Source organism: Apteryx mantelli, chromosome 10 (genome assembly GCF_036417845.1).
Source record: "Apteryx mantelli isolate bAptMan1 chromosome 10, bAptMan1.hap1, whole genome shotgun sequence".
Classification (NCBI taxonomy): Eukaryota; Metazoa; Chordata; class Aves; order Apterygiformes; family Apterygidae; genus Apteryx; species Apteryx mantelli.
Window position 1 is genome coordinate 23,827,920 of NC_089987.1, and position 24,418 is coordinate 23,852,337.

The following is a 24,418-nucleotide window of genomic DNA, read 5'->3' on the forward strand; positions in this document are numbered from 1 at the left end:
TGAGCTGTGCTGGATTAGAGCTGTGGTTAGAGCAGCCCCAGCCCTGCTCCTGGGCAGCCTGAGGGCCATGCAAACCAGCTCACGTGGACCTCCCTGCCCTAACCAAGTCTGGCTTAACCAGCTTTGCTGTCTGGTTTGCTCTCTTGCCCGTCTGGGGCCTGGTTCATTGTGCTGTGAGCAACCCCCCCCCCCCCCCCCCCCCCCCCCCCCCCCCGTAACAGCTTGGCTGGCTGGCACAGACTCGGAAACCCTCAGCTGCCCTGCGTGGGGGGACTGGGGCATGTAGAGCTGCTCTGAGCCTCAGCCCTCCATTGCTCTTCTAAGATCCTGCATGCTCCAGGTAAGACTGGGACCTGGGCTGCTCTCCAGACATATTATCAAACATGAGAATCAGTGTAGTCCCTTCAGGCCCTGAGAGTTGCAGGTCTTCCATGTCCCATGCTCTAAGTCCCACCATGTGCCATTGGCAGTAGCACCCGCAAAGAGACCTTCAGCGGGGAGAACCAGCCCAGTAGGATTGTCCTCGATAAATGAATACAGCGGCTTCCTTTCCAGCTGCTGGCGAAGTTTCAGGTACCCTGGTGCAGGGGAGCCAAGGGGTTCACGGAGGGAGCCCAAAGGTAGTGTTGGGTGAAGGCTACACTGCCACGATAGCCGAGGAGGGCTGTGGGCCAGCCATCCAGACTCCCATGTACCTGGAGGGGATGCTGCATTTGAGCACCCAGGCCTCATTCAGCTGGCCCCACTGCCTCCGTGCTGCATGTGCTGGCCTCTCCAGGGTGCAGGCCAAGTTTGGACTGTGCCATTGTGTGCCTTTCGGTCATCCCTGCCTTGGGACAAGGAGCTGCGTGTGGCTGCTGGAATCGATTCAGTTCCTGATGGTTAGCCAAGGTGAACAGGACCTGTTCCTCTTGCTGGCGGAAATGGTCTGGCTCTCCCTCCACCAGCATCGGCCTGGGCAGGATGTGGTGAGTAACACGGCTGCCTCAGGCAGCCCTGTGCCTCAGTGCTGGTCCCCACAAGTGTTGCCGCCACCTCAACGCCAGGTCATGGGGAGTGGGAGGCTTTCTGAGCAGCTATCCCCATCTTTCCCTCTTGCCTAGAGGCCTTCAAGCCTGAGAAGGTTGGGTTGGGATTGCAGTGTGTGTGGGTAGACTGGGAGGTAGTGGATGCAGCATCTGGGGAAAGCCAGATCCTCAGGGACATTGCAGCCAGTTGTGCTTCCACCTGAGCTGTAGCTGATGGGGCTGCTCAGCCTCTACTGGTATGAGCCAAGCCAGGCTGAAGGACCATGGGGGTGTCCAGCCATCATCTGGCCAGGCCTGCTTCCAGCTTGGATGAGGAACAAGGTGTGAGACAGAGAAGCCAACACTGCTATGAGTCTGACTGGTCCCTGGAAGCTCTTGCTCTGTGGGAGTATTACTCCAACCCACATAGCATCCTCCTTTTAGGCAGAGAGATGCTTGGAGGAGCAGTCACAGCAGCTCCTCTGTTGTCCTTGGGCTGGACTAGGCTGGCAGCAAAGCTGCAGCTACAGCCTGGCAACGGCCCACACCAGATGCCACTGACCATTAACATGAGACTTAGGCACAAGGTGCTGGGAGAGAGATTGAGGGTGCTGGGGTGCTATGCAGACCCCAGGTGAGCAGGAGGGATGGCTATGGCCCTCCACACTTGGAGCTGGAGGAGGAGGCTGGAGATGCACCATCCCTAGCAGGGTTTACGGGTGCCCACTGCCAGCCTGGGTGCTCCCCAGCTCCCTGCAGACATCCCATTGCCTCTCCCTGCCAGGTGTCTACTGCAAACTCAGCACATTGTCCCCGCTGCAAGGTGGGAATGGGCCAGATGAGGCTCACCACGCTGGGTAGCATGCCAGGCTTGCTGCCCAGGACAGCCTGGGCACACACCATGGGATGGAGAAGAGATGTGTCCCAGCATCCTCCCAAACCCCTGCTCCTCCTTGCAATGGGCCTCCCTGGAGCATCTCACTGGGGTCACCTAGAGCAGCAGCAAAGCCTGGCAGCTCCCATGCCGTGGTCGCAGCTCCCAGGCATTGCCTTGCACGTGTAGGGCCACGTGATCCTCCAGCGAGGCTGCGGGATGGCCAGGGTCCCTAGCTGCTATCCCCCACCTGGGGACCTACATGGCCCTTACTCCCAGAGGACCTGTGCTGGGTACACAGAGGCTCGTACCGGACCCGACGTGCTCCCAGGGGACAGACCATGGGCCAGGCCTGCCCTGTCCCATAGGGACACCTCCCTGTCGAGAGGGAGGACAGCAAGTAGCCGTGGCCCCAGGGCAGCTGGGCTCCATGGGGCCTGACCCCTGCGGTGAAGTGAAGCACGGACAAGTGGGAGAGCTTTCTAGAAAAGGTTTTACTGTCCATTGCAATATATTAAATGATGATGCATATTTCAATAAAACAATAAAAAACAAAAAAACAAAAAAACCCCAACTTGTTTGGAAGAAGAAGGGGAGGGAGGCCTGGGGGTGTGGGTGGGCAGTGCCTGGCGCAAGCAGGAACCGCAGCGGGGCTCCCCGTGCACATGGGTGCTGGGAGAGGGCAGGAGGGGCAGCCCCGCTCTGCACCCTCCCCAGCGGCCCCCTCTCCTCGCCCCGGCGCCCACGAACAGTCCGGCGGCGAGGAAACCCGGCTGGCCGCGGGGCCCGGCCCGTAACACTGCTGCGAAGGGTCTCGGGGGAGCGGGACCCCGCGGCTATAGGGTGAGGAGGGTGCCGTCCTCCCGCCCGCTGCCCCGGCCGGGGCTGCCGTCGTGGCTGCCGAGCGACTGCAGGGAGCCCCGCGAGCTGTGCGGGGACAGGCTCCGCTGGAGGGGTCTGTCGGCGGGGCCCCCGTTGGGGCAGCCGCTGGGGACGTAGTGGGGCGTGCTGTCGCTCTCGATGACCAGGTCGCCCTCCTCGTCGCTCTCGGCCGTGCTGTAGTTGCTCAAGTACTGCGAGGCCGGGCTGGGTGTCTGCTGGCTGGGGGTGCTGTCCGTGGACATGCCCGAGCTGCCCGAGGCCTTGCTGCTGCGGATGACGTTGTTGCGCTGGTTGGCCGGCTTGACGGTGATGATGAGGTTGTGGCTGTTGGCCACCATCATGTCCGTCACCTGGTCCAGGGACTTGCCGGCCACGTCGATGCCGTTGACCTCCAGGATCTCGTCGCTCACGGCCAACAGCCCCGTGCTCTCCGCCAAGCCGCCCTTCACCAGGCGGGAGATGAAGATGCCGGGCACCTTCTCGACGCCCTGCGGGGCCACGCGCACGCTGACGCCGTCGCGGATGTAGAAGCCCAGTGGCTTGTCGGAGCCGTGCTTGTGGAGCCGGACGCGGCGGTGGGTCTCGGGCAGGATGTCCACGTCGATGATGGACGAGATCTGCCGGAAGTCCTGGGGCATGCCGATGAGGAGGTGAGGCTTGGCCCGGTAGTGCGCGGGACGCAGCAGCCCCTTCTTCTTCCGCTGCAAGGAGTTGGAGGCGAAGACGCTGGCGTCGGACTCTGCTGCAGAGAGCAAGGGGGGATGCGGGGTCAGGCAGCGCTCAGCCAGCCGGTGCCTCCTGCCCCAGCGATCACCCGGTGACTCAGGGAACCAGGTCCTTTGGCCTCGGCTATTACAGGACCCAGTGGGAGAAGTGCCCTGCTCCCAGGTCTCACGGGTCTGTCTTCTCTAGAGCATCACCCTGGCTTTTCCTGCAGCAGGTCTCTGCTGGGGCAGGTGTCTAGCACGGATCTACCCTGCTGAGGCTCTGGGCCCATCTCCTGGGATTACCCAGCATACGTGAGGCCAGGATTAGTGGGATCTAGCCAGTGATTCAGCCTTAATCACACTTTAAGCCAAACTCTGCGGCTTAACGCTGGAGCTGCCAGCCCTGATGGCCCCGGAGTCACAGCAGTGCCCCAGTTTGGGTTAGCAGAAAGGGAACCCAGCACCAGCTGCCCCCACACAAGGAGGGTGCAGGCACTTTCAGGGCCCTCCCAGCGGGGCGAATCCACCCCACCACGCTGATGCCGGGCACACGCCGTTAGCCTGTCCTGCCCGCGGAGGTGCCAGCTCTGCAGAGGCAGTTCGGCTCAGTCTCGCTGCAAGGGGAGCCGCTGCGCCCACCCTGCGGGGTGCGAGGAGCCGAAGGCAGCGAGGGGCAGCGGTGCCCCCGTGCAGCCCCCCCCCGAGTGGCCCCTGTCCCGGCTCACAGCCCTGGCACCCCAGGCCCATCCCCAACGGCAGCGGTGCAGTGCCCTGGGATCATAGGTCGCCTGGCTGCACCGTGAGAGGAGGAGGAGGAGGAAGGTCGGACAAGCTCGTGCCGCTTGCCAGGGGCTTGCGTGCTGTAATGCCAAATTGCTCCCCAGGGCTGAGTCACCCTGAGGGTGAGTCAGGCCGCGTGAGCGGGGGATCTGCCGGCCTCGGAGGACCCGCAGCAGCGTTTGTGGGAAGGGACCGCCAGGGTCCCCCTTGGGGCCTCCCCTCCGGCAGCCCCACGGGGGACCCGGCTCCGCCACCTCCCACCTAGGCCCCGGCCATCTGGGAGCATCCTCTGGTCCCTCTCTGGTTTCTGCACGTCCCTTTTGACTTGGGGGGCCCAAAACTGGAGGTGGCATTGCCGGCAAGTCCCCCACGGGGACTACCAGCCTCCCTCGATCTGCTGGCCACGCTCCTCCGAATCGCCTGGCGCGCAGACTGCTTCATGAGAGCAACTGCTGGCTCGGGCTCAGCCTGGCACCACCGGCACCCCCAGCTCCTTTCCAGCAGCACCCAGGGGTGCCCAGCCTGCGCTGATGGGTTATCCTGCCATCCAGCACAGTCCCGAAACAACCCCCAATGCCGGTAAAAGGATGGTGATGGTAACGGAGAGCCTGGCCCCGGTGCCACGGTGAGGGGGAAGCAGCAGCTCCCCCGTGCCACCGAGGCACAGCATCCGCCCCGGATGTGCCCCCCGGCAGCACCCGGAGCCCACTCCGGCCGGATGGGTGCCGAGACCCCCACGAAGCCCAGAGGCAGCAGGGTTTCTCCCAGGACGAGCCAGCCTGCCAGGGCTCCTGGGTTATAAATATCTCCCTGCAATACTCCCTTGCCTATTTTTAGCTCGGGGAAGGGCGGTCGAGGCTTTCCCACAGCTATTGCAGCGAGCGGTTCCGCTCCCTGGGGTCGAGCCGAGGGGTGCGGAGCGGCTGGGCCGGGCAGGTCGGCGCCCCGTGGCCAAGGCTGGCCCCAGCGACGCCGCGAGGTCGGCCCCATCCTGCTAGCGGTGCGGGGCTTTCCCTGCCCTTCCCCGGGGAGAGCCAGCGGCACGGCAGCCACAGGCGCCCCGAGGCCGGAGGAGCCAAGTCCCCTTTCCCGCGTACCCCACCGGACTGGCCACAAGCACCCTGCGAGCCCAGTGGGACCCGCGGGGACTTCGCCGCCTCCGTGCGAGAGTCCAGCTAAGGAGGCATCCAAAGGGGCGACGGCAGAGAAACGGAGCTTGTAACATTTGCTCTTCGACTCCTTCTGCAGCGCCGGCTGCGTCTTGCTGCTCTGGAGCCCACCGACGCGTCCGTGCGTGCACGCGTACACGCACACGCGTGTGCACGCACACCCGCACACCCCGTGCTCAGCCCGACGCGTGAACGAGGCCCTGCAGCCGCATCCCCAGCCGCCCCGGACTGGTTTGACTACAGCTCAGCCCCGGGGTGACCTGGATCCATTTTAAATCAGACGTGATTCACCCAGGGATGGCTCGTGGCCATCTCCGAACGCCTCCCGCCGCGGTGCCCCCTCTCCCGGCCTCTGCCGGGGCGAGCGGAGCCTTCCTCGTCCTCCTCATCCCGCTGCCCGCGGTGCGGGACAGAGGCCGCCCGCTCTTGCGCTGCGCCAGCTCGGCGCGGTCGCCCACACGCCCCTCGCGGGCTTTTCCCAGCAGCGAACGAGGCGGCTCTGGGAACAAGGCAGCCGGCGCGAGCCCACGTCCCAGCCCTGAGCCGATTCCCCGCGCCGGAGCCCGGGTCTGGCTCCGGCTCTGGGAAAAGCCAGCTGCAGGCCTGCACCAAAAGCCACCCGAGCCAGGGACGAGGGAACGCCGCTCGGCCACCCGGATGCCAGGAAGATCTGGGCACGCCGGCCTGGCCGGCTCCGCAACCTTGGGCAAGTCGTTTACCTCTCGCTACACCTCCGCTTTCCCTCGTCCGAGAAGAGGAGTGACAGACGCATCGCGCGCAGCCTGGATTCCCTCCAGTGCCAGGGAGACGCTGCTGCTGGCGGCAGCTCCCGGAGCAGGTCACGGGCTCCGGCCTCCCCTCCCTGCCTTCAGCCTGGATCCTCTCTGCCATCTCCCCACGTCCCCAAGCCATGCAGGTACCTTTCCCGGATGGAAAGGCCTCCTGGTCCCCACTTAGCCACGGAGGAACGAAATGCAAGGCGAGTGCTTCCCGCATCACCCCCACGCGGGAGGAAAAACCCGGCTCAGCAGCACAGCGGCCGGAGATGCCGCTAGGACCCGGCAAGGCATCACCGCTCGCCCAGGGGCTCCGTCCAGACGTTAGCTGGAAACCCCAGGCTGCTGCGGGCGCCGTGCCGTTGGAGCCAGGGCTTTCCGAGCAGGCCACAGCTTCGCGGACTTTCGCCGGATGCTTAAAAAGCCTCGGCACTAATAAACTGGGCAGAAGGGCGTCTCGCGGGCCGGCCTCATCTCCACCGCCCCGATGAAGGTGAGACGTACCCGAGGCGTTTGTCACTAGAAGCCTTTCATCTTTGTAGCGCCAGCAGCCCTTCCTAGGGATGTCGCTACCGCGGCTATTCCGCGCTCCAGAAGGAGGAAGCTGCTCTCCGAGGACAAGCCTCTGCGGTCAGGACAAGCCCCTGGGCTGCCGGGGCAGAGATGGGCCTCCTCCCTCTGGAGACGAGGGGAAAAAAAAAGGAATCAGCTGCATCTGGCAACCCTGAGAGCCCTGCCAAAACGATCGCTTCCGTGGCCTTAGGGGAGGGAGCTGGATCGGGATCCCAGCGGCGGCAGGCACAAGAGCATGCTGTGTTTTTACGGAGCCCACGCAAGCCTGGCTGGAAATGCGACTTCAAAGCAGCGAATCCTGAGGATTCCCTCTCTCCAGCCGGGGAATTGCAGCACGGGCTGTGCGCAGCCTCCCGCCGGGGCAGAGCAGCCCCTCTTGGCGGCCCTTCGCAGTGGGGAAGATCCACCACGTCGCCCAGCGCTCGCCCCTCGCTTGCCCTCATGCCCTTCTGGCGACATCTCCGCTGGAGCCGTCCGCCGAAGAGCGTGGCCGGAGAGTACGCGTCAGGTGGGCCCAACCTCTGGCAAGGCAGGAGACTGTCACGCAGCACACCCTCAACTCGGTGGAGGCAACAGCGCAGCCCGACCGTGGGACCGGAGGTACCACGGGATGTCGGCTCAACCCGCTCGCCTTCTCCTTGGAGGACATCCTGGCTCCGTAGGGGAGTGCCGGCTCCAGCACCCTTCTCCGGCCCTGGCGGCTTGCACTCACCTTTTTTCTGGATGATGACCCTGAGGAGGGGGTTGGCGGAGGACAGGGCCTTGTGGTAGTTGTCATCGTTGTTGATGGGCAGCAAGTCGCCGTGGACGTCCGTGTAGCCCAGCAGCACGTCCACGCGGGGGATCTGGTGCACGGTCTGCAGCAGGCGGTAGAAGTCCTGGAAGCTGCCCACGCTGGAGCGTTTCATGGCAAAGCGGCGAAACTCGGCGTCGAACTGCGGAGGAGAAGAAGGGTCAGGCGCGGGGCAGGGCTCGCTCCCGGCCCACGGGACAGACCCACGGCAGAGCTCCTCTGCAAGCTGGTAGGGAGAAGGGCCAACGCTGGAGCACCCTTGCTGCAGAGACCCCTTCCTTCTGCAGAAATCCTGAGCTTCAACCCCTTCTTCCCCTCCTTGCTCCCAAAACCTTCCTCACTGTCTCGTTCACTGCTTGGCCGGCACCAAATGCCCAAATCTTTTCGGCGCTGGGGCAGCTCTAGCGATAAGGGTAGCGGGCATCAGCGCCCCACGCGCAGCCCATCTGCCAGGCCTGGCCTCCGAGAAGAGAAGGAGAAGCAGCTCTACATTTTCCTCTTTGAACCCCGAAGGGACAAGGCGGAGGTCTGCTCACACGGGCGAGGAAGGAGGAGCGGCGGGACTGTCCAGACGTACCCGTAGCCACGGCTGCCAGGCCGGCCAGCGCTAGAAGCACCCACGTTTTGGCGTAACTCACTACAAGTTGGCCCAAGAGGGGACACTGAACCCAACCGATGAGAGGGGACGGCAAACCTGGCCCGTACAAGAACACCCTGGGCGCGCAGCTCGCTCATCCCGGCGCGGGCGCCCAACGCCCTCCGCCGAGCGAGGAAACACTAATCCCATTTGCGACCGGAAGGCATTGACGGTGCAAAAAAAGAGGAATTAAAACGGGGACGGAGCAGGACCGTCCCTAGCTGACGGCCTCAGCCAGCACGGGGGGCGGCACCGTGACACCGGGGCTCCCTGCCCCGCGACACGGGCGCTTCTGTAGCGCCTCTTGAGCGACTTCGTTAATTATTGGAGGAGTCGGATGCGACGAAAGAGGAGCCGGCTGAGAACTGGCTCCCAAATCCGGTGACGACCCCGCTGAGAGAGCCCCCACGGCTGCGCCATGCTCGGGGCCGGGTGCGGGCAAGGTGCGCAGGGCCAGCGGGGGCCCAAAGGGACCGTGGGGCGAAGCAGGGCCTCGGCGCGGAGGCGCGGGCAGGCGAAGGCCTGACGGGGAGCGCGGCGCCGGGCGAGCGGGCGCCTGGGGGAGGGCACCCGTGGTGTGGCTGCACGCCGCGGGGAGCGCACCCGTGGGGGTGAGTGCACGCCTCGGCGAGCGCGCACATCTGGATGGGGCACCCGCGGACGCACGCGCCTGTGCAGGTGCATGCCCCGCGAGCGCGCACATCTGGCCGAGCACACCCCCCCGTGAGCGCGCACATCTGGCCGAGCGCGCACATCTGGGCGCGCGCCCGGGCGGCGCTGCTGCCCGCGGCGCCCGCAGCCCCCGGCGGCGCCGGGCGCGCTCGGCTGCGGGAGCGGGAGGCCGGGGCAGCGCTGCCGCCGCAGCCGAGCGGAGCGGCCGGGCAGCCGCGCCGTGCCCCGAGCACCCCCGCTGCCGGCGGCGCCGCGGCGGCGCGGGGGGAGCGGGTCCGGCCGGGCCGGCGCGGGGGGCGGAGCGGCGGGGCCGCACCGGCCGCGGGGGCGGGCGCTTACCTTGCTCTTGACCTCGATGACGGGCTCGGCGCTGCGCGCCGGCGTGCGGTGGTGCTTGGCCATGCTGCGCCGGCGGCCGCCCCGCGCCGGGCCGGGCCCCGCCGCTCCCGCCGCCGCCGCCGCTCCGCGGCCACGGGGGATTTTCACCGGCCATGACGTCAGCGGCGGCCCGGCCCGGCGCCGCCGCGCCATTGGCCGAGGCGGGGCCGGGGGGCGGGGCCGGCGCGCCGCGCCGCGGGGCTGGACGTTGCCGACAACGTCGCCCTGGTAACGGCGCGGCGCGGCCCAGCGGCGCCCGGAGGCAGCAGCGCGGCGCGGCCCGCGAGGGCCCCGCCGGCGCCCGGGCACCCCGGCACCGCGGCCCGCAGCCGTCCCGGCGCCCCGGGCACCCCGGCACCGCAGCCGCCCCGGCAGGGAGGGCAGGACGCCGCGCGGCCGGTGGCAGCGGGACCTGGGCCCCCCCAGGCCGGGCAGCGCCATGGGGACATGCCCGCGGCCATCCCGGCCCGGGGCGGCTTCCAGGGGGCTCCGCTGCCAGCCCCGCGCGCGCATGGAAGAGAGAGTCTCCCATCAGGGCTCTCTCCTCCACGCAGGGCCTGCGGCACGGCCTCCGCGGGCGTCCAACAACAGCCGGGCCTAATTCTCCTCTTCCTCACGGCCCGTCTGCTCGCCGCGTCGGGGCGAACGGCCCACCAAACGCATCGGCAGGGGCCAATTTCCTTAGTCGTGCAGTCGCGACAGGAGCGACACTTGCAATCCAAGTCATCCCATCTCTATTCAGGATCGTTAGTGGTACAATAAAGTCAATAGACACCAGCGTCGGCCCCTTCTCCCTGATGGGAGGTTCTCGTCCAGAGTTTCAGCAGCTCACCAGCATCCGCAGTTCTTCGCCCCGAGAGGAGCACAGTGGCACCGCTGAGAGCATTTCTCCCTTCTCAGTGCAGGGATATTTTAATACGTCTCAAGCCCGTGCTCGTTGAGGGGTCACGCTCTTCTCCTCCCTCTCCTACTGATCCTGGGGGGGAGTTACTCCGCTATTACGCAGGTTTGGTAGTCTTTTCCCCATTTATTCTAGGACACCTTTTGGGGAGGAGGGCCATGCAATTGCACAAAGCTAAGCAAAACCAAGGCTAAAGCAATTTAAGTAATAATATAACTAAACAAGCTCCAAACCATGGGATAGACAACAGAACCTGACTGCCAGGTGCTGTTACAGCCAGGACAAGCTGGACAACAGGCATCTGATCCAACAGCAAGCTGCAGGCACAGCAAAAATTTCTTGAACGATTTTTGCAGATTAAACCTAAAATCAAGCTAAAATAAGTTCAAGACAGGCCAAAGCCTGACACGTCCTGAGGCCCGGTATGATTGCTATAAAGCCTGCGGCGTATTGCTAGCGACGGGCAGCAGCAAACTGGCTGAGCCACGTGGCTGCAGGTGGGGCAGAAGCCCCCAAATAGCATGAAACTGTGTTGGGAAACGGGAGCATCCCTGGCAGGTTTGGGTTGCAACATGCTGCAATCATGCTGTTCGGGGACAGTGTCCAACACAGCCTGCAACATGCTGCGGCGCTGATTATTTTCGGCTTACTGGTTACAAATTCTTTCCGATTTTTCTCCCCCAGTCTCGCAGGAAAGTTTCTTTACCCCTTCGGAGCAATGAGGGTCTGGGAAGGCTAGCACACATTTTAACCCGGCCAGACACAAATGCATCGATTTACTGAGTGGTGGAAAAGCCTAAAGGAAGGAGGGTTATTTGTAATGCAGCTTTTCAGAGTTCGCTGGATATATGGCAAAATGTTCAGCATTGCTGTGCTTCTCCCAGGGTCAGACCGCCTGGCCATGCTGTTCATGCTGGAGCAGATTTCCTGGGGTGCTGCTGGTTATTTCTGTGGCTGATGCGCTCAGGATATGTCCCGAGTAGAAGTTGCTCTGTTTATGCCCAGAAATGCTTGAAGAGATACGCAGGCGACCCTTTTTTGCCAAATCCCATCCGCTGCCCAGGTGGGTGCAGCTCTGCCTGGGTGTGATGCCAGTCAGGAACCACAGCGCGCTGCGAGCTCCCTGCCTGTTCGCAGCGTGCCCTCTCCAAAAGTCAAAAAACCCGGCATGTAGAAAGTCCTCCCAGGACCAAAATCTTGTTCAAGGGCTCAGAGAAAAACTTGTGCACAGCCACACCAATCGAAGGGGCATTAAGAAACGTTTTATTAAGCGAGATATCTGACAAACACAGCGCTTCCTCCTGAATAAATATACTGAACCAAATCCCGAGAATCAGCCGGATGTGTTTGAATCACGCTGTCTCCTGATCTTTGACCTATCCAGTCCTGCGGAGCGACCTTCGGACAGCTCCCAATTGCATCACGTCCCGGGATCACCAAAACAGCAGGCCCGCATAAGCCAGATGGTGTCTTTTGGCACGCTCTCATCCACTGCGTCCCTGCACCTGGGCAGGGAGGTGTTGCGGAGATCGCATGCTGGGCAGAGAGGTGTTGCAGCCATCATACGCCAGTCTCTGAGGCTCCAGGACGTTTCTTTGCCTATAGTAAAATTCTCCACCGGCTGCTCCTGTTGTTCCAGGTCACTGGAGTGAGATTGTTCTGTAGTGAAAATTAGCCTAACTCCAAACACTGCTATCAACTAATCGGCAATTTGGGCCCCCCTCCCCAGGTTTAATCCTGAGCTTTTTTTCACACAGGAATCGTGCTGAGGTCAGTGAGATAATCCTGATTTACACGGGGGTTAATGTTTACACAGGCATTGGTGGCAAAATAAGCTTGGAGCCCTTCGTCTACAATTTTGGCAAACCAGAGTTAATTGTTCAAAGCACAGTGTTGATCACATGCTAGTCACAGCTTGCGTTTGGAGCGGTGTCTGCGAATGTGTTGCTACGGAACAAAACCTAAGTTAAGCAGATAGTATCAGGGCAGATATTTGTTTTGCCTCTGTTTCAAGAGCTCCGAATCAGCCTCTGGGACTGGAGCACATGCTACCCAATGTCCAGGTGTGTCCCCTCATTTCAGAGCTGTCAGTTCACAGATGCTTCAGGTGAAGATAGTGAGGGCCTGAAGGCAGGGTCTGCCTTTCCCAGGGGCTCAGCACCTCCTACTAACTCGGAGGAGAAATATTGAAGTTGGAACCACAGAAATGTTCAGGTTGGAAGGCACCTCAGGACGTCACTTGTCCACCTCCCTGCTCAAAGCAGAGTCATAAGGTTGCTTGGGGTTTGTCCACTGGGGTCTCAAAAACTTGCAAGGATGGCGATTCCACCTCTCCGGGCCCCTCTTCCAGTCAGCCTTGGATGTTTTCAGTGAGGCCCCAAATAATTGCCATTTCTCCTGGGGAGCTGACAGTGTGCAAAGGATGGATGCTGTGCAGCTCGCTCTGATGCTTGCGAGTGCAGTGGGTTTTGGAGAGACCGATGATGAGCTGCCTGTGGCCCCCTAGCACCGTGCAGGGCTCCAGCTGCTTCTTTATGCGCTGCTCCGCTTCCTGAGTCGTGGGATCTCCGTCTTGTCTCTGTCCCCGGCATCTCTGCCATGCCTGGCGTTTGGGGGAGCCTAATGCGATACTAGTGTCTCCAGGACTTTGTCCCTGCCACCCACGGGAGCCCTCTGGGCACTCTGAACAAAGGCTGCAACCGAGCAAGCAGCAAACAAAGGCACCCTGTCCTTAACGGGGGACATTTGCAAGGATGCCCTTTGACATTTCATTCGGCTTTCCCTCTTCCACTGCCAACAGGAGCTGGGGGACACAGATCACGGTCCCTGCTGGCACAGGGACAGTCTTAGGCCATCTCTCCTTGTCTTTGTGGTTACCGAGTTGACTTAGTGGTTGGGATTGGGGAATGAAGTCCCTCCCGTTTAGTGCTGAGTCTGCTCAAGGATAGACGAGGGCAGAGTAAATGAGGAGCACGGCTCTTCTACAGCTCTTAAGCTATTCTGATTCCTGCAGCAGTCTTTGAGGGGAAGGATGCCATACAGGAATGGGCCCACCTGCTTTCTTCATCCATGCAAGGTGTGCTGTTGTACTCCGGCGGGTGTGAATGGTCCGTCAGACCAAACTTAAACTCAGGTCATTTCATTCCGATTTTATTTGTTGTTTCCCAAGACAGTAATGCCCTGTGGGCACAGATTTTCCTCAGGAAGCTGAGGGATGATGAGCCCCAGTGGCCGAGCGTCTTTTCTGGTTGCAAAATCAGCTATTGGCTGCAAAATCATCTATCCGTGCCTTTGGGCAACAGGTATGTTTGCCAAAGAGTACTAAGCAGCTAATGAAACAAGCAGAGTAAATATGTAGTGCAGATAGATACAACTGACTTCTCACATTCTTACTTCTTTTTTTAAAAAGTACACAAAACCCCTCTCCTGGTGCATTAGTATCATTACCACTGGTTTTCCTGTTGCTGGATCATGTCTCGAAGGAAGATGAGTATCTGAAAGAGGATTCTGAAGCTGCACTTCTACAAGAGGAGAGTAAATTTGTTGCCAGTGGTAGCTTAAGGAATTCTCACACTTCGCCAACAGCCTGCACACCCCTGCACGCTTATTTTGGACCCATGCAGAAGCTGTTGTGGTCTCCCCCCACCCAGTTTCAGGAACAAAATTGTTTAGGGAGTTGTGTAGATCTGGTAAAATATCAAAAAAAAGGTGATGTTTCACTTGGATCAGCCTGTAGATCCGGCACACTGCAGCCCCCCCAGAGAGCTGCGTTGCTGTTGTAGAGGAGGGGGAAAGAGAAGACTGAAGCCAGGAATCCCTTAAACTGGCCTGGCAGCCGCAGCCAATGTATTACGGAGCTTTGGTCCGAGCAGGTGACACACAAGAGAGCAGAGAGCTCACTAAAACACCTCCACCACAGAGCCTCTCTCTGCTTTTCAGGAAAGAGAAGACCATGAAGTGAGAGAGGAGGCTGTGTTATTGGTGTTTGGAAATTACAGCCAGAATCTGTGAGGCGAGCAGCAGCAAGGCACGGATAACCGTGTTTCCAGCGCAAAGGGGCACCGCTGGCACCGCGCAATGGCCGCCAAACCCCTCGCCGGGCACCCGGCCCGGCCAAGGCCCCGTCGCCATGGTAACCCCTAGGCGACCCCCCCCCCCCCGCGCCCCGGCAACGCCCCGGAGACCCCCCTCTTCCCCTCGGCACCGCCCAATCACGCGTCCTGCCCGCTGCTCCCTGCCACCGCCCTCCTGTCGGGCTCCACGCGACTCTCCTTCCCATTGGCCCACGTGGCAGCCTCTTCTCCCGCCGCAGCCAATCAACTCCAGCCAGCGCGGCCAGGCTGAGGGGCGGGGCGGAGCGGGCTGGGGCGTGACCCGAGGTGCTATAAAGCCCCGCCGGCGGCCAAGGGGCGGCCGCCACCTTGCCGGCTCGGGTACGGGAGGGCGTCTGCCATGGAGGAGTCTTTCGCGCTGCTCGTCAAGAGCCCCACGCAGCGGCACCCCGACCTGCGGCTCTGCGCCGAGCCCGCCTGGACCGTGCGGCGCCTCAAGGCCGAGCTGCGCCGCCTCATTCCCGAGGCACCGGTGAGTTCTTACCCCCCTACACCCCCCTTCTAACGGGGTCGGCCCCGTGCGCGAGCCGCTTCCCGCCTCGCCCCTAACGGTCGCCGGGGGCGAGTCCGTCGCGGCTGCGGGCGCTACCCCCGGCCCGGCGGGAGCCGCCCCGGTGGGGTGACTGCGAGTCTCCGGCTGCCGAGTCGGGGGAGAGGCTCGGCGGTGCTTCCGGGGCCGCCGCCGGTTCGGCCAAGTGACGCAAGTCCTTAGCGAGATTGAGGGAGGGGGGAAAAAAGGGGGGGGAGCGTTTCCAGCACCTGCTTCTGCAAATGATCCGGGGGAGGGGGGGGTCATGCACCACATTGCATCAGTTGCCCGTTGTTTGCTGATAAATATAGACGCGAAACTTGTGTAAACTGCGCTGGAAGTTATTTTGGGAGTTAATTCGGTTTCTTGTTTAACCGCTGTTAAATATTAACTTTGCCTGATAGGGCACTGGGTGTACTTTCGAGGTGTTTACAGCATATGATTGGAAACTTTTCTACTTTTTCTGGGAGAATTTGATCTGAACTGCAGGCAAGGTCGATAAATATTACTGCTTATGCAAAAACTGTGTATCTGCAAGGTTTCCTGTTGAACAGTATCTATGAAATCTCATAAAATACCTTGGATGTAGACAGTGGACTGAGAGACCTTTTTGATTTAATAGAAGCAGCATTTGAAAGCTGATTCTTGCACTGTAAAATGAGAGACCTTGAAGACAGCAGCTCAGTAGGTTTATAGCTCTGTAACAGACTTTGCAGAACTCTCTGAAATTTCAAATGCAGAAGTCCGAATTGCTTTAAGTCACATGATCTTGCGGATTGACATCATGAAAGTTCAGTAAACATGTAGTGCTGTTCGTCTCGCTTGATGGGCAGCTGGCATAAGTTCACATACAAAACGCTCTCACTGGAGGATATACGCTTTTGCCTCTTGATGACTAAGTTCAGTGGAAGCAAGCCACCTCGTCCAGCTTCTGGATGCTGCTCTAGGTTCTAACTGCATTGCATCACATGTGTGAACTTCTTTAGCGGCCACTTGAGATGTGACTTACTAGCATGTATGAAAGCTCCAATAAGCTATGTGAAGACTTACTTTTCCTGTGGGGAGGGTGATTGCCCAGAAACAAGATTATGTTCTCACTGACTGTTTTGCAGCAGTAGGAGGATTTTAGGTGAACAGCTGCACAGATTCATCTCAAAGGGTCTAACAGTTTTATTTGATAGCTCCTTTAGCGCTGCTCAGATTAGACAGTACTGCAAACCTCTCCAAGAAGCACAGAGGCTTTTGTCAGGACTGTAAAAGAGTTGGCATGTAGCAAGTCCTTTGCTAAAGGAATGCATTTTATCCTCCTGCTGATTTAGATCTCAGTGCTAGGAATTTTGCACTTCAGTAATCAACTGTTCTAATCGTATTAGCCAAGTTCTTGCATGTGCACAATTCCGCATGCAACCTAATGTGCAAGGTACTTACAATTGCAAGCATCTGTCCATTTGGCCACAGATTGTATTAATCAATTTTATGCATAATGCAAATGTCTAATGTTTGTGTGCACTTGCCAGAGTAAGTAACCACCATACTCTGTCTTCCCTCAAAGCCCGAAGAGGACCAAAGATTGATTTACTCTGGGAAGCTACTGCTTGATCATCATTATCTGAGAGAGTTGCTGCCGAAGGTATAAAAATTCTTTTATGCTGCGCTAATATTTCAAGTGAGGTAAAACAATTGCTTTTTAACATGCCCTCACTTATGTTTTAGCAGGAGGAATTGCATGCTCTTCATCTGGTGTACAACCTCAAGAATCCTGCGACTGCACAAGAAACCAATGCAAAGGTAGACGTACTGACTTAACATACTACTCTGAATCTTGAGTTTATGACTATCCGAAGAATGGAAAGTAATGGCTATTTTAAATATCACTGATGCTGTAGGGTTTTTCTTGCAGGTGTAATAACAGCATTGCTTCTGGTGGTAGTTTTGTTGGTTAGAGATGTGAAAACTATTTTGAATAAGTTCAATACAAATTGATTTATGGTTCATAAGTAAAGATTTTTATGGCATTTGCTGAGAAATATCAAAACTACAACCTAGCTGTAAAATACAGCATTTCAGTACCAGGCAAAGCCTATATCTGGTAAATTCAGTTTTGTTAAATAGTGTATAACCTGTCACATGCCTGGGTCTTTTGAACAGAAAGACTGTGCTTGTGGGCAGAAAATAGTCGTTTTAGGACAGAAAAGGACTTCGGACCCCATATCAGAGTGTGAGGAAGAAAGAAGACCGTTAGCTGAAGACTAACTGCTCTCATTAAAGACTTGGAAAGACAGCATACAGGAAGCTAAAGATAAGCATTAGTACTTGAACTGAGTACTTACTGGTGTTAAGTGCAATAGATACCAAATGGCCAAAGATGTATTTTACTTCCAAGAATGTGTTAGCGTACTTAAAAGTACGCTTATATTTTCCATTATAGACAATTTGAGTTTAGTCTGCTTAAGCTTGGAGTTTGCCAGATGTGAGCCAGCTCTGGTCTGGATGTTGTACAGATACATTAGCACAGAGAAGCTCTTGACTTAGCATCTCTATACAGCAGTTTGTGTGCAAGTATAAACACGTTATAGCTAACAAGTCAAACTGTTTTGAGTGCAGTTCTCTGTATTTTTCCAAGTGCATTTTTATAACCAGACAGGACCTGACTGTATGTGTGACAGAATTAGGAAATATAGACCTAGATATCTTGGAAGTGAAAAGGGTAAAATCAAGTCACTTTTAAGGAGCTTTAAAATGTTGATGAGTTGCTGGTGGAATGGTGATTAAGAGCAGTGCTAGTACTGTGACAGCACCTAGAGGGGAGGTGCTGCAGGACGAAGTGTATGAACTGTGTAATGGTGCTTCTAAAACTGTTCAGTGTGGTGTAACCTTTTTTGCGTAAGACTTTCTTAGTGTTCTGAATAAGTCCTCACTGCTTTGTTACCCCCAGGTTAAAACTGGTCAGCCAAAAGTACTGCCAGATGCTAGTCGAGAACCTTCTGTATCCTCCTCAAATGGTGAAAGACAGAGATGCTCTTCTGACAGCCAGGCTTCAGTGGAAGCTAGTACCAGGTAAACATGCTTGTTGCATACATCAGTCAGGTTCTTAAAATGTTGTCAATCTGGGCAGACTTTTGAATACAAGCCCCTTATGTCACATGTTCGATATTAAGCCAATAGCGTATAGGCCAAGGGTGATGAGGATCTATAAGCTTTAGTGGACACTGAAGAAGCTAAAGGGAAATGCTCTGCCCTATTGGTTGAAAATCTTCCCTTTATTCATGTGGGTAAAGAGATGCTTTTGTTAAATGCCTTAAAAATATGAATGAATTTTGTTTGGGATGCACAAAATGGCAGAAGCTGTTTGAATGTGTCATGTAATAAAACAGTCTCCCAGTTTGTCCTGTGTTTATTAACAGCTGTATTATGTTTATATTTCAAACAAGGCTTGAAACAGCTCAGCATCCCTTCCGAAGTGTGGCTTCTGGGTTCTCTGCTTACACAACTTACAGCATGCTTCAGATGTCCTGGTTTCAGCAGATTTATGCAAGACAATATTACATGCAATAGTAAGTTTTCTTTAAAAAAAAACAAAAAAAACCTACCTGTGGAAAGTAGAAACTAATATAGGGAAATAGCTTGTGGCAGTTCTCTTTTGATGCAACTCAGTTGGGATACACTTTTTTGTACCTTATATTGCATGGTGTGGAAATACATGTGGCATGTGCCTCTAACTGTCACTTAGTGTTTGGCTCACTGTATAGGCCAGTGGTTGAGTCTTGCAATTTGCAGATTTTGAACTTTTTCCACTGGGAGGGCAGCTGTCTGCAGAGTAAATTAAATCCTGCTGATGAGCCTTATCTCTGTGCCATCTTTTTCTGGCTACTTAAAGTAGGTTATAGACCACTGACTGTAAATCCTTGTCATAGGTAGAGCCAAGGATTGTAAAAATGCTTTCTGAGCAATCTAAAGGTATTGGAAAGCTTCTACAAAGTGTTGAATTTATTTGTAAAACTGAAGGTAAAACTGTGGCATGGGTTGACTTGCTCAAGTCATCACTCAACTGTTGTCATAGGAAGAACCAGAACTTGCATCTTCTACCTTGCTGTAGTTGATAAACTTGATTTTTACTTGCATATATAATGTGACTCTAGTTTTACACTTTTAACAGATTGAGCAGTTTTTAATACCAACATCAGATGTAAAAGCATTTGATCAAGCTTTATTCTGTACTTTTCTCTGGTTTTCAGCTTGGCTTCTACTGCTGCATCTGCTGACCCATCCCGTACACAACATTCTCAGGAGATACCAGTGGCACCAGTGACATCCCCTGCTCCTCTCCCAGACCCATTTCCTGCACAAAATCAGCCTGGAAACCAGAACGTTGCTCCGCAGGTTAACCCAGCAGCCAACCAAAACCTACGAATGAATGCCCAAGGGGGTCCGCTCATGGAGGAAGAGGAGGAGGGTGGCAATCGAGATTGGTTGGACTGGCTCTACTCAGCAACACTCTTCTATGTCTTTGTCAACATCATCTATTTCTACTCCAGTGTCAGCAGATTTCTCCTCGTTATGGGTGGCACTGTTTTGATGTATCTGTAAGTGTATGATATTAATATTTAGTATTATATTTGAAAACACGTCATTGAAATATTAAGCTCTACTGTGTTGAGCTTTCTTGTATTTGAGTTTCATATGACTCTTATGCAGAAAAGTTGAAGCACTCCTTTTATCCTGGTATAACTTAGCGTTTAGCATTAAAAATATAGCTATAGCCTGCTCCTGGATTGGATGAAGAGTGGGTGATAGTGGATGGTATGTTACTTCGTCATGTTAAAGCTTATTCTGGCATAGTTGGCTTTCTTTAGAGAACTGTTTGAAATGAAAGTAGTTCAGTAAAGTCCCTGAAAACTCTTGGACCCACGTGTAGGTTCAAATGTAGTAAGTAACACTTGCCTGTTTGGAAACAGTTGCATGAAGTCTGGCTGGAAGAGAATTTCATACCTTATCTGTAAGTCGTGTAGCCACATGGGTTTTTCTGCTGGGTGCTACCTCTCTGGAGAGCAGACAAAACTAAGCTGAGTACGAATGTCCTGAGTTTTCCAGTCTTCCTAGAGGAAAAACTTGGGCCATCTCTTAGATAAGGTCAATAAAGATGACAGGCCTTCAGCTGGTAGATTTGGACTCTTTTGTCTAGGAAAGATAATCTGTCCCCTCTTAAATTTTTTGACCACCAGTGAAACAAGTAATACTGGCCTTTGAATTGCTGTTGGTAGGTCTAGAAGCTGATACTGTGAAACAGTTCAAACATTCAGCTTTTCACTCTCCAAAGTCTGCGCAAAATTTAGAGAGTTATTTGCTTCATTAGTAGTCCTTACATTTTAGGATTATCACTATTAAATTCTAACTGTAAACAGTTTGCGTTTTAGGTTGCAAGGTGCAGTCGCTGCAGTGACACTGATTTCCTAAGCAGCTCTTTATGGCCTGTTGCATGTTTGTGAGACAGTGCCAGTCCTAAGTTGTTTGTTGTGCAGCTTTCTTAGGGTGAGCGCAGAGAAGTTACCCAGGGGTGTGCCTAACACTTAAAGCAAACTCCAAGCTCTCCTCGTACCTGTATCAGCATGCTCCAGCAGGCTTAGGGTCTTGATTAAGCAGCACAACCTCCAGCTTTATACCTGTTACTTTGAATTCTACCAGATCTTCAATCTTCTGCTTCTACCTCATAGTTTCTTTGTCAATAGAGAAGACTTTGAAAGTACTTCCAGTGTTTCCATGGGTCAGGGCAGACTAGATCTCAATATGTTGAACTTGCAGTTTGTAAGTCTTTGAGCAGTCAGATGTTACTTGAACTGTCCTGATGTAACAGGCAAGAGTGTTTCACCAGTATTAATAAATCTATTTGCTTTCCTAGGCATCGTGTTGGATGGCTTCCATTTAGACGAAGGCCAGTTCAGCCCTTCCCAAACAATGTTCCTCCTCGAGCTGCTGTAAACCAGGATCAGAACAATAATTTACAGGTACTGTCTTGTTTTTAAACCATGAATATGAAATCCTGTGAAGCTTTATTTTCAGTTTGCTAACTGCAGGTAGTAGCAAAAAGGAAAATTCTAAATTTTTGTCAGAAGCTATTTTCCATGGTGGAATAATCGCCAGCCTACTTTTTCCTTTGGCATGGTCAATTCCTGTTCTACAAAATATTTCAGGCTGCAGGTTATCTTGTAGTTTCTGTCTGTTAGTATGTCCTCACAGTGTTGTGGTTTTTTATGGAACTGAAAGTCTGTCATCTAATGGGAATTTATTTCTGTTTTAGAGTGTAATCCTGGTATTCATCATAAATATGCAACTCTGGCATTTTATGCCACAAAAGTCTTGATTAGAAGAAGGTACCTTTGTAGCAGAACTCGTAGGCTCATCAGATTTTTCATGCAACTGGGGAGAAGGCAGGTGTTTGCAGTAGGTAGGGGTAGGTTCATACCTGTTTCAGTAAGACTAGTCTTGCCGCAAGCTGAACAGATTCTGTAACTGAAGACAATGTTTAGTCTAATCTAGTGACAGGATTTACTTGAATGTATAAGCAGTCTGAGTGTTTCACTTCATGTTGACTTTTTTGGTTCATGTTGGTGAATGTTATTTAAAGATGATTGTAAATGTATAAACAGTTCACTTGTTTTGGTCTTGTGTGTGTCACTGTTTTCTTGCTGTAGGTATTTGTCCTAAACAGAGTTCTTGAACATATACCCTGAGTAAACCAGCAACAATAGTGTGCAGTTTGCTCTTCCAGCTGTGTGGTTGTTCAGGGATGATATTTTGGTACAGAAGTATGCCTTTCATATTCTGAAAGAGTAACAATAACAAGATAAAATCAGGTGTCAAACTGCATTTTTCTAAAAGGCTACTCATTTACTAAATATCCTTTATTTCAGCAGGAAGAAAATGCAGGCGGAGTAGATGAGCCAGGGGCATCTTCTGAGGAGGGACAAGTTTTACTGGAATACCAGCAGGCCAACCCTTCATTTATGAGCACAGCATGGCTTTTTTTCAAGACTTTCTTTGCATCCCTCCTTCCGGAAGGGCCTGGAGCAGTCCGCAACTGATTTGACACTGGTCTACTTGTCTGAAGCTTCAGCAAGTTTTAATCTACCTGATTAAATCAGCTCCAAAACATGAGTGAAAATGGATGACGTTTCCTCTGGCTTGCATTGACCAAGCAAACAAAGCTGCAAGAAGCCTTAAGTCGTTCCGGCATAGAGACTGAGATGTGCTGTGCTTGTCTTCATTCCAAAGAACTTCATTCTGTAGTGTAATAGGTACCTATGTAGAAGCTTGGTATTGTAAACCTGTGCAATAATGCACAGGCTCTAGGCAGGTGTGTACAGAAATGTAAGAGAAGCACAGTGCTTCTTCCAGTGCAATGTGATTCCTGTTGGAATGTTTCAAACGCTATTTAAATTACACTGAGTGTAGTATCTCCAAACGATAAATTGCTAGATATGCATTAGCAGAATTTTTAGGAAAGATTTATTGTTAAATTGCTTCAATAATAGTGCTTAATTTTAATTTTTTTCCTGTGTAAATATTTTCCTATGAAAGACATACAGTGCAATTTCCTTGTTTGACAAAGCAGGGAAAGGGAAGACAGTGACCTCTTGATAAGCAATTATCTATGGGTCAGCTGAGTTACAGGTTAAATTTCAGGTTGTCAAATTCAGATACTTTAAAATCAAGGTATAACTTTTCTACTCCCAAATCATGGGAGAAAAGTAAATGCATTCAATTCTAGATATCCAGAATTTATTTAATATGGACTTTTTTCACTGCTCTTGGTTATAAAGTTAATAGTCAAGTTCTGTATTCACCTTAGATGTATTTTCACTCCAGAGCAATTTTTAGTAGTTTCTTCATTGTGTTGCCTTTCATTTCTAATACAGTTAAGGCCTTCAATAAAACTTGCATGCATTTATATCTGTACTTGTATGCACTCAACAACAATCTGGAGATTACCTGTGCAAAGTGCAGGCTGTGATCTTGAATTGTTTGTTTTTTTAGTGGAAAAATGGATAGATAAGTTGCATCATGAGGTGAAAAGGATGCTTGCAAATATTTAAACCCTGCCCCTTACCTAAATATATTCTTCAGTGACCTTTAGTATTTTAAGTGTCTTGGGTGGCTTTCCATGAGCAAACAATTTGTGTAGGCACAAAGGTCATGGACACTCTTGAAGCAAGGAATTCTGCAGACATTTGGAAAGCTGGAATTCGGTCCCTTTGGTGCAGTGTGACTTTTGTTGGCTTTGCAATGCATTACCTTGGCTCAGGGATTAAATTATCTTCGAGCATGCTGTGTCTAGGGACAATAGTCATGAAACTCAGACCACTTTTCCTCAGTGCTGCTTGCTGATAGATGGCAAAACTGCTAAGATTAAAATGTTGTCAGTGCTAACATGCATGAGTTTGTGTACAATCAATTTTAACTGCTTAATCTGTAATGCCTGATCTTGCCATTTCAGGTTAGACTGACATTAAAGATGGTTAGTCAATGTTACCTGCTGCAGCAAGTTTTTTTAATGATAACTCATTGTTCAGAGCCAACAGTTCCTGTTTCTGAACCTCTTGCCAAGAAGTACTTTTTTACCATGTTTTCAATTTGCTGGAAATTGGTTTTGGGAGGAGGGGAAGGGGGGCATGGGAGGGAAGGCAGGCAAGGTGATAAAATTTAGCAATAGTCTTCTGTAAATACTTTGAAGTAGTTCCAGAGGTAGTGAATTTTGTTGCTTAAGCAGAACGTACCTAGAGTGAGCAAGCCTTAGAGGATGCTCTGAGGTTGTCCTCTCTCCCTTCTTGCCCCAGCCCTGGTGAGCCCACCTGTGCTCAGCATGGCATTTTGAGGATGATGGATTTCTCTTACAGGGTTGGTCTACTCATAATTTGGGTGTGTCAGAGTGCCTAAATCAACTGAGATGCCTTGGCCCTGGTCTCAAGAGGGTGTTTCTTGGCAATAAGAAACTGTTTTTTAGTAGTTTAGGTAACAAGAATCAATTTCTGGATTACTTGCTGTGAAACATCTCTATCTGAAGAGTTATCAGAGGTGTAGGAGTAAAAGAGCAGTCCCATTTTTGAGTTTTTTTATAACTGAAGCCATGCAAAACTGGGCAGATTGGTCCAAAACTGGCTGGAAAAAACTACCTGGAAGGATGGAATGGCCTTTGAGTGTATTTTTTTAATGACTTAGTGAAATGTATGCATTTGTTTGCCATTGGGGAGGAGGGAAACTGATGACTGCAGGTAGGCAGAGCGCTGGACAAATTGCATCAAAGTAAGCACTACATAGCTTAAACTGCTGCACCCAGACAAGAACACCGGTGGCCAAAGAGCAAAATGGGAGCGTCTGCCCGATGGGTGTGCGGCTCAGTGATCCGGACTGAATGAGTCCGGCTGCCTGGGTGTGTTGTAGCTCTAATTGGTGTTATTCTGCTCTAATCAGCTTTAAGCCCTCAGCTTCTGTGGCAGTTGGCACTGCTCTTAATGTTACGGCTGAGCTAGAAAGCCCTAAAGCAAGCGGGGATGATGGAGGTGTGGAAACATGGCTGGGGTGAGATGATGGAAGGAGCTGAGGCTGCTTAGCTTGGAGAAAGAGCAGTGGAAAT

At 53.9% G+C, this 24,418-nt stretch overlaps 2 protein-coding genes across 3 annotated transcripts; one reads left to right on the forward strand and one right to left on the reverse strand.

Moving 5' to 3' along the window:
* Positions 1 to 1,931: 1,931 nt before the first annotated feature.
* PARD6A (par-6 family cell polarity regulator alpha) lies at positions 1,932 to 9,307 on the reverse strand. The gene is made up of 3 exons (XM_067302933.1): positions 9,210 to 9,307; positions 7,481 to 7,703; positions 1,932 to 3,505 (listed from the first exon to the last, which is right to left on the reverse strand). The coding sequence occupies exons 1-3, from the start codon at positions 9,270 to 9,272 to the stop codon at positions 2,718 to 2,720; spliced, it is 1,074 nt and encodes a 357-aa protein (XP_067159034.1). The 5' UTR covers positions 9,273 to 9,307; the 3' UTR covers positions 1,932 to 2,717.
* Positions 9,308 to 14,570: 5,263 nt separating this feature from the next.
* On the forward strand, positions 14,571 to 23,316 carry HERPUD1 (homocysteine inducible ER protein with ubiquitin like domain 1). Of its 2 annotated transcripts, none has more exons than XM_067302754.1 (8): positions 14,571 to 14,733; positions 16,343 to 16,420; positions 16,504 to 16,578; positions 17,726 to 17,847; positions 18,222 to 18,344; positions 19,026 to 19,373; positions 20,687 to 20,792; positions 21,699 to 23,316. In XM_067302754.1, exons 1-8 carry the CDS (start codon positions 14,602 to 14,604, stop codon positions 21,867 to 21,869), a joined length of 1,155 nt encoding a protein of 384 aa, XP_067158855.1. In that variant the 5' UTR covers positions 14,571 to 14,601; the 3' UTR covers positions 21,870 to 23,316. The 2 variants fall into 2 exon arrangements, with proteins under 2 accessions (XP_067158855.1, XP_067158856.1); XM_067302755.1 differs by having other exon boundaries at positions 21,702 to 23,316.
* The last annotated feature ends 1,102 nt before the right edge of the window (positions 23,317 to 24,418 follow it).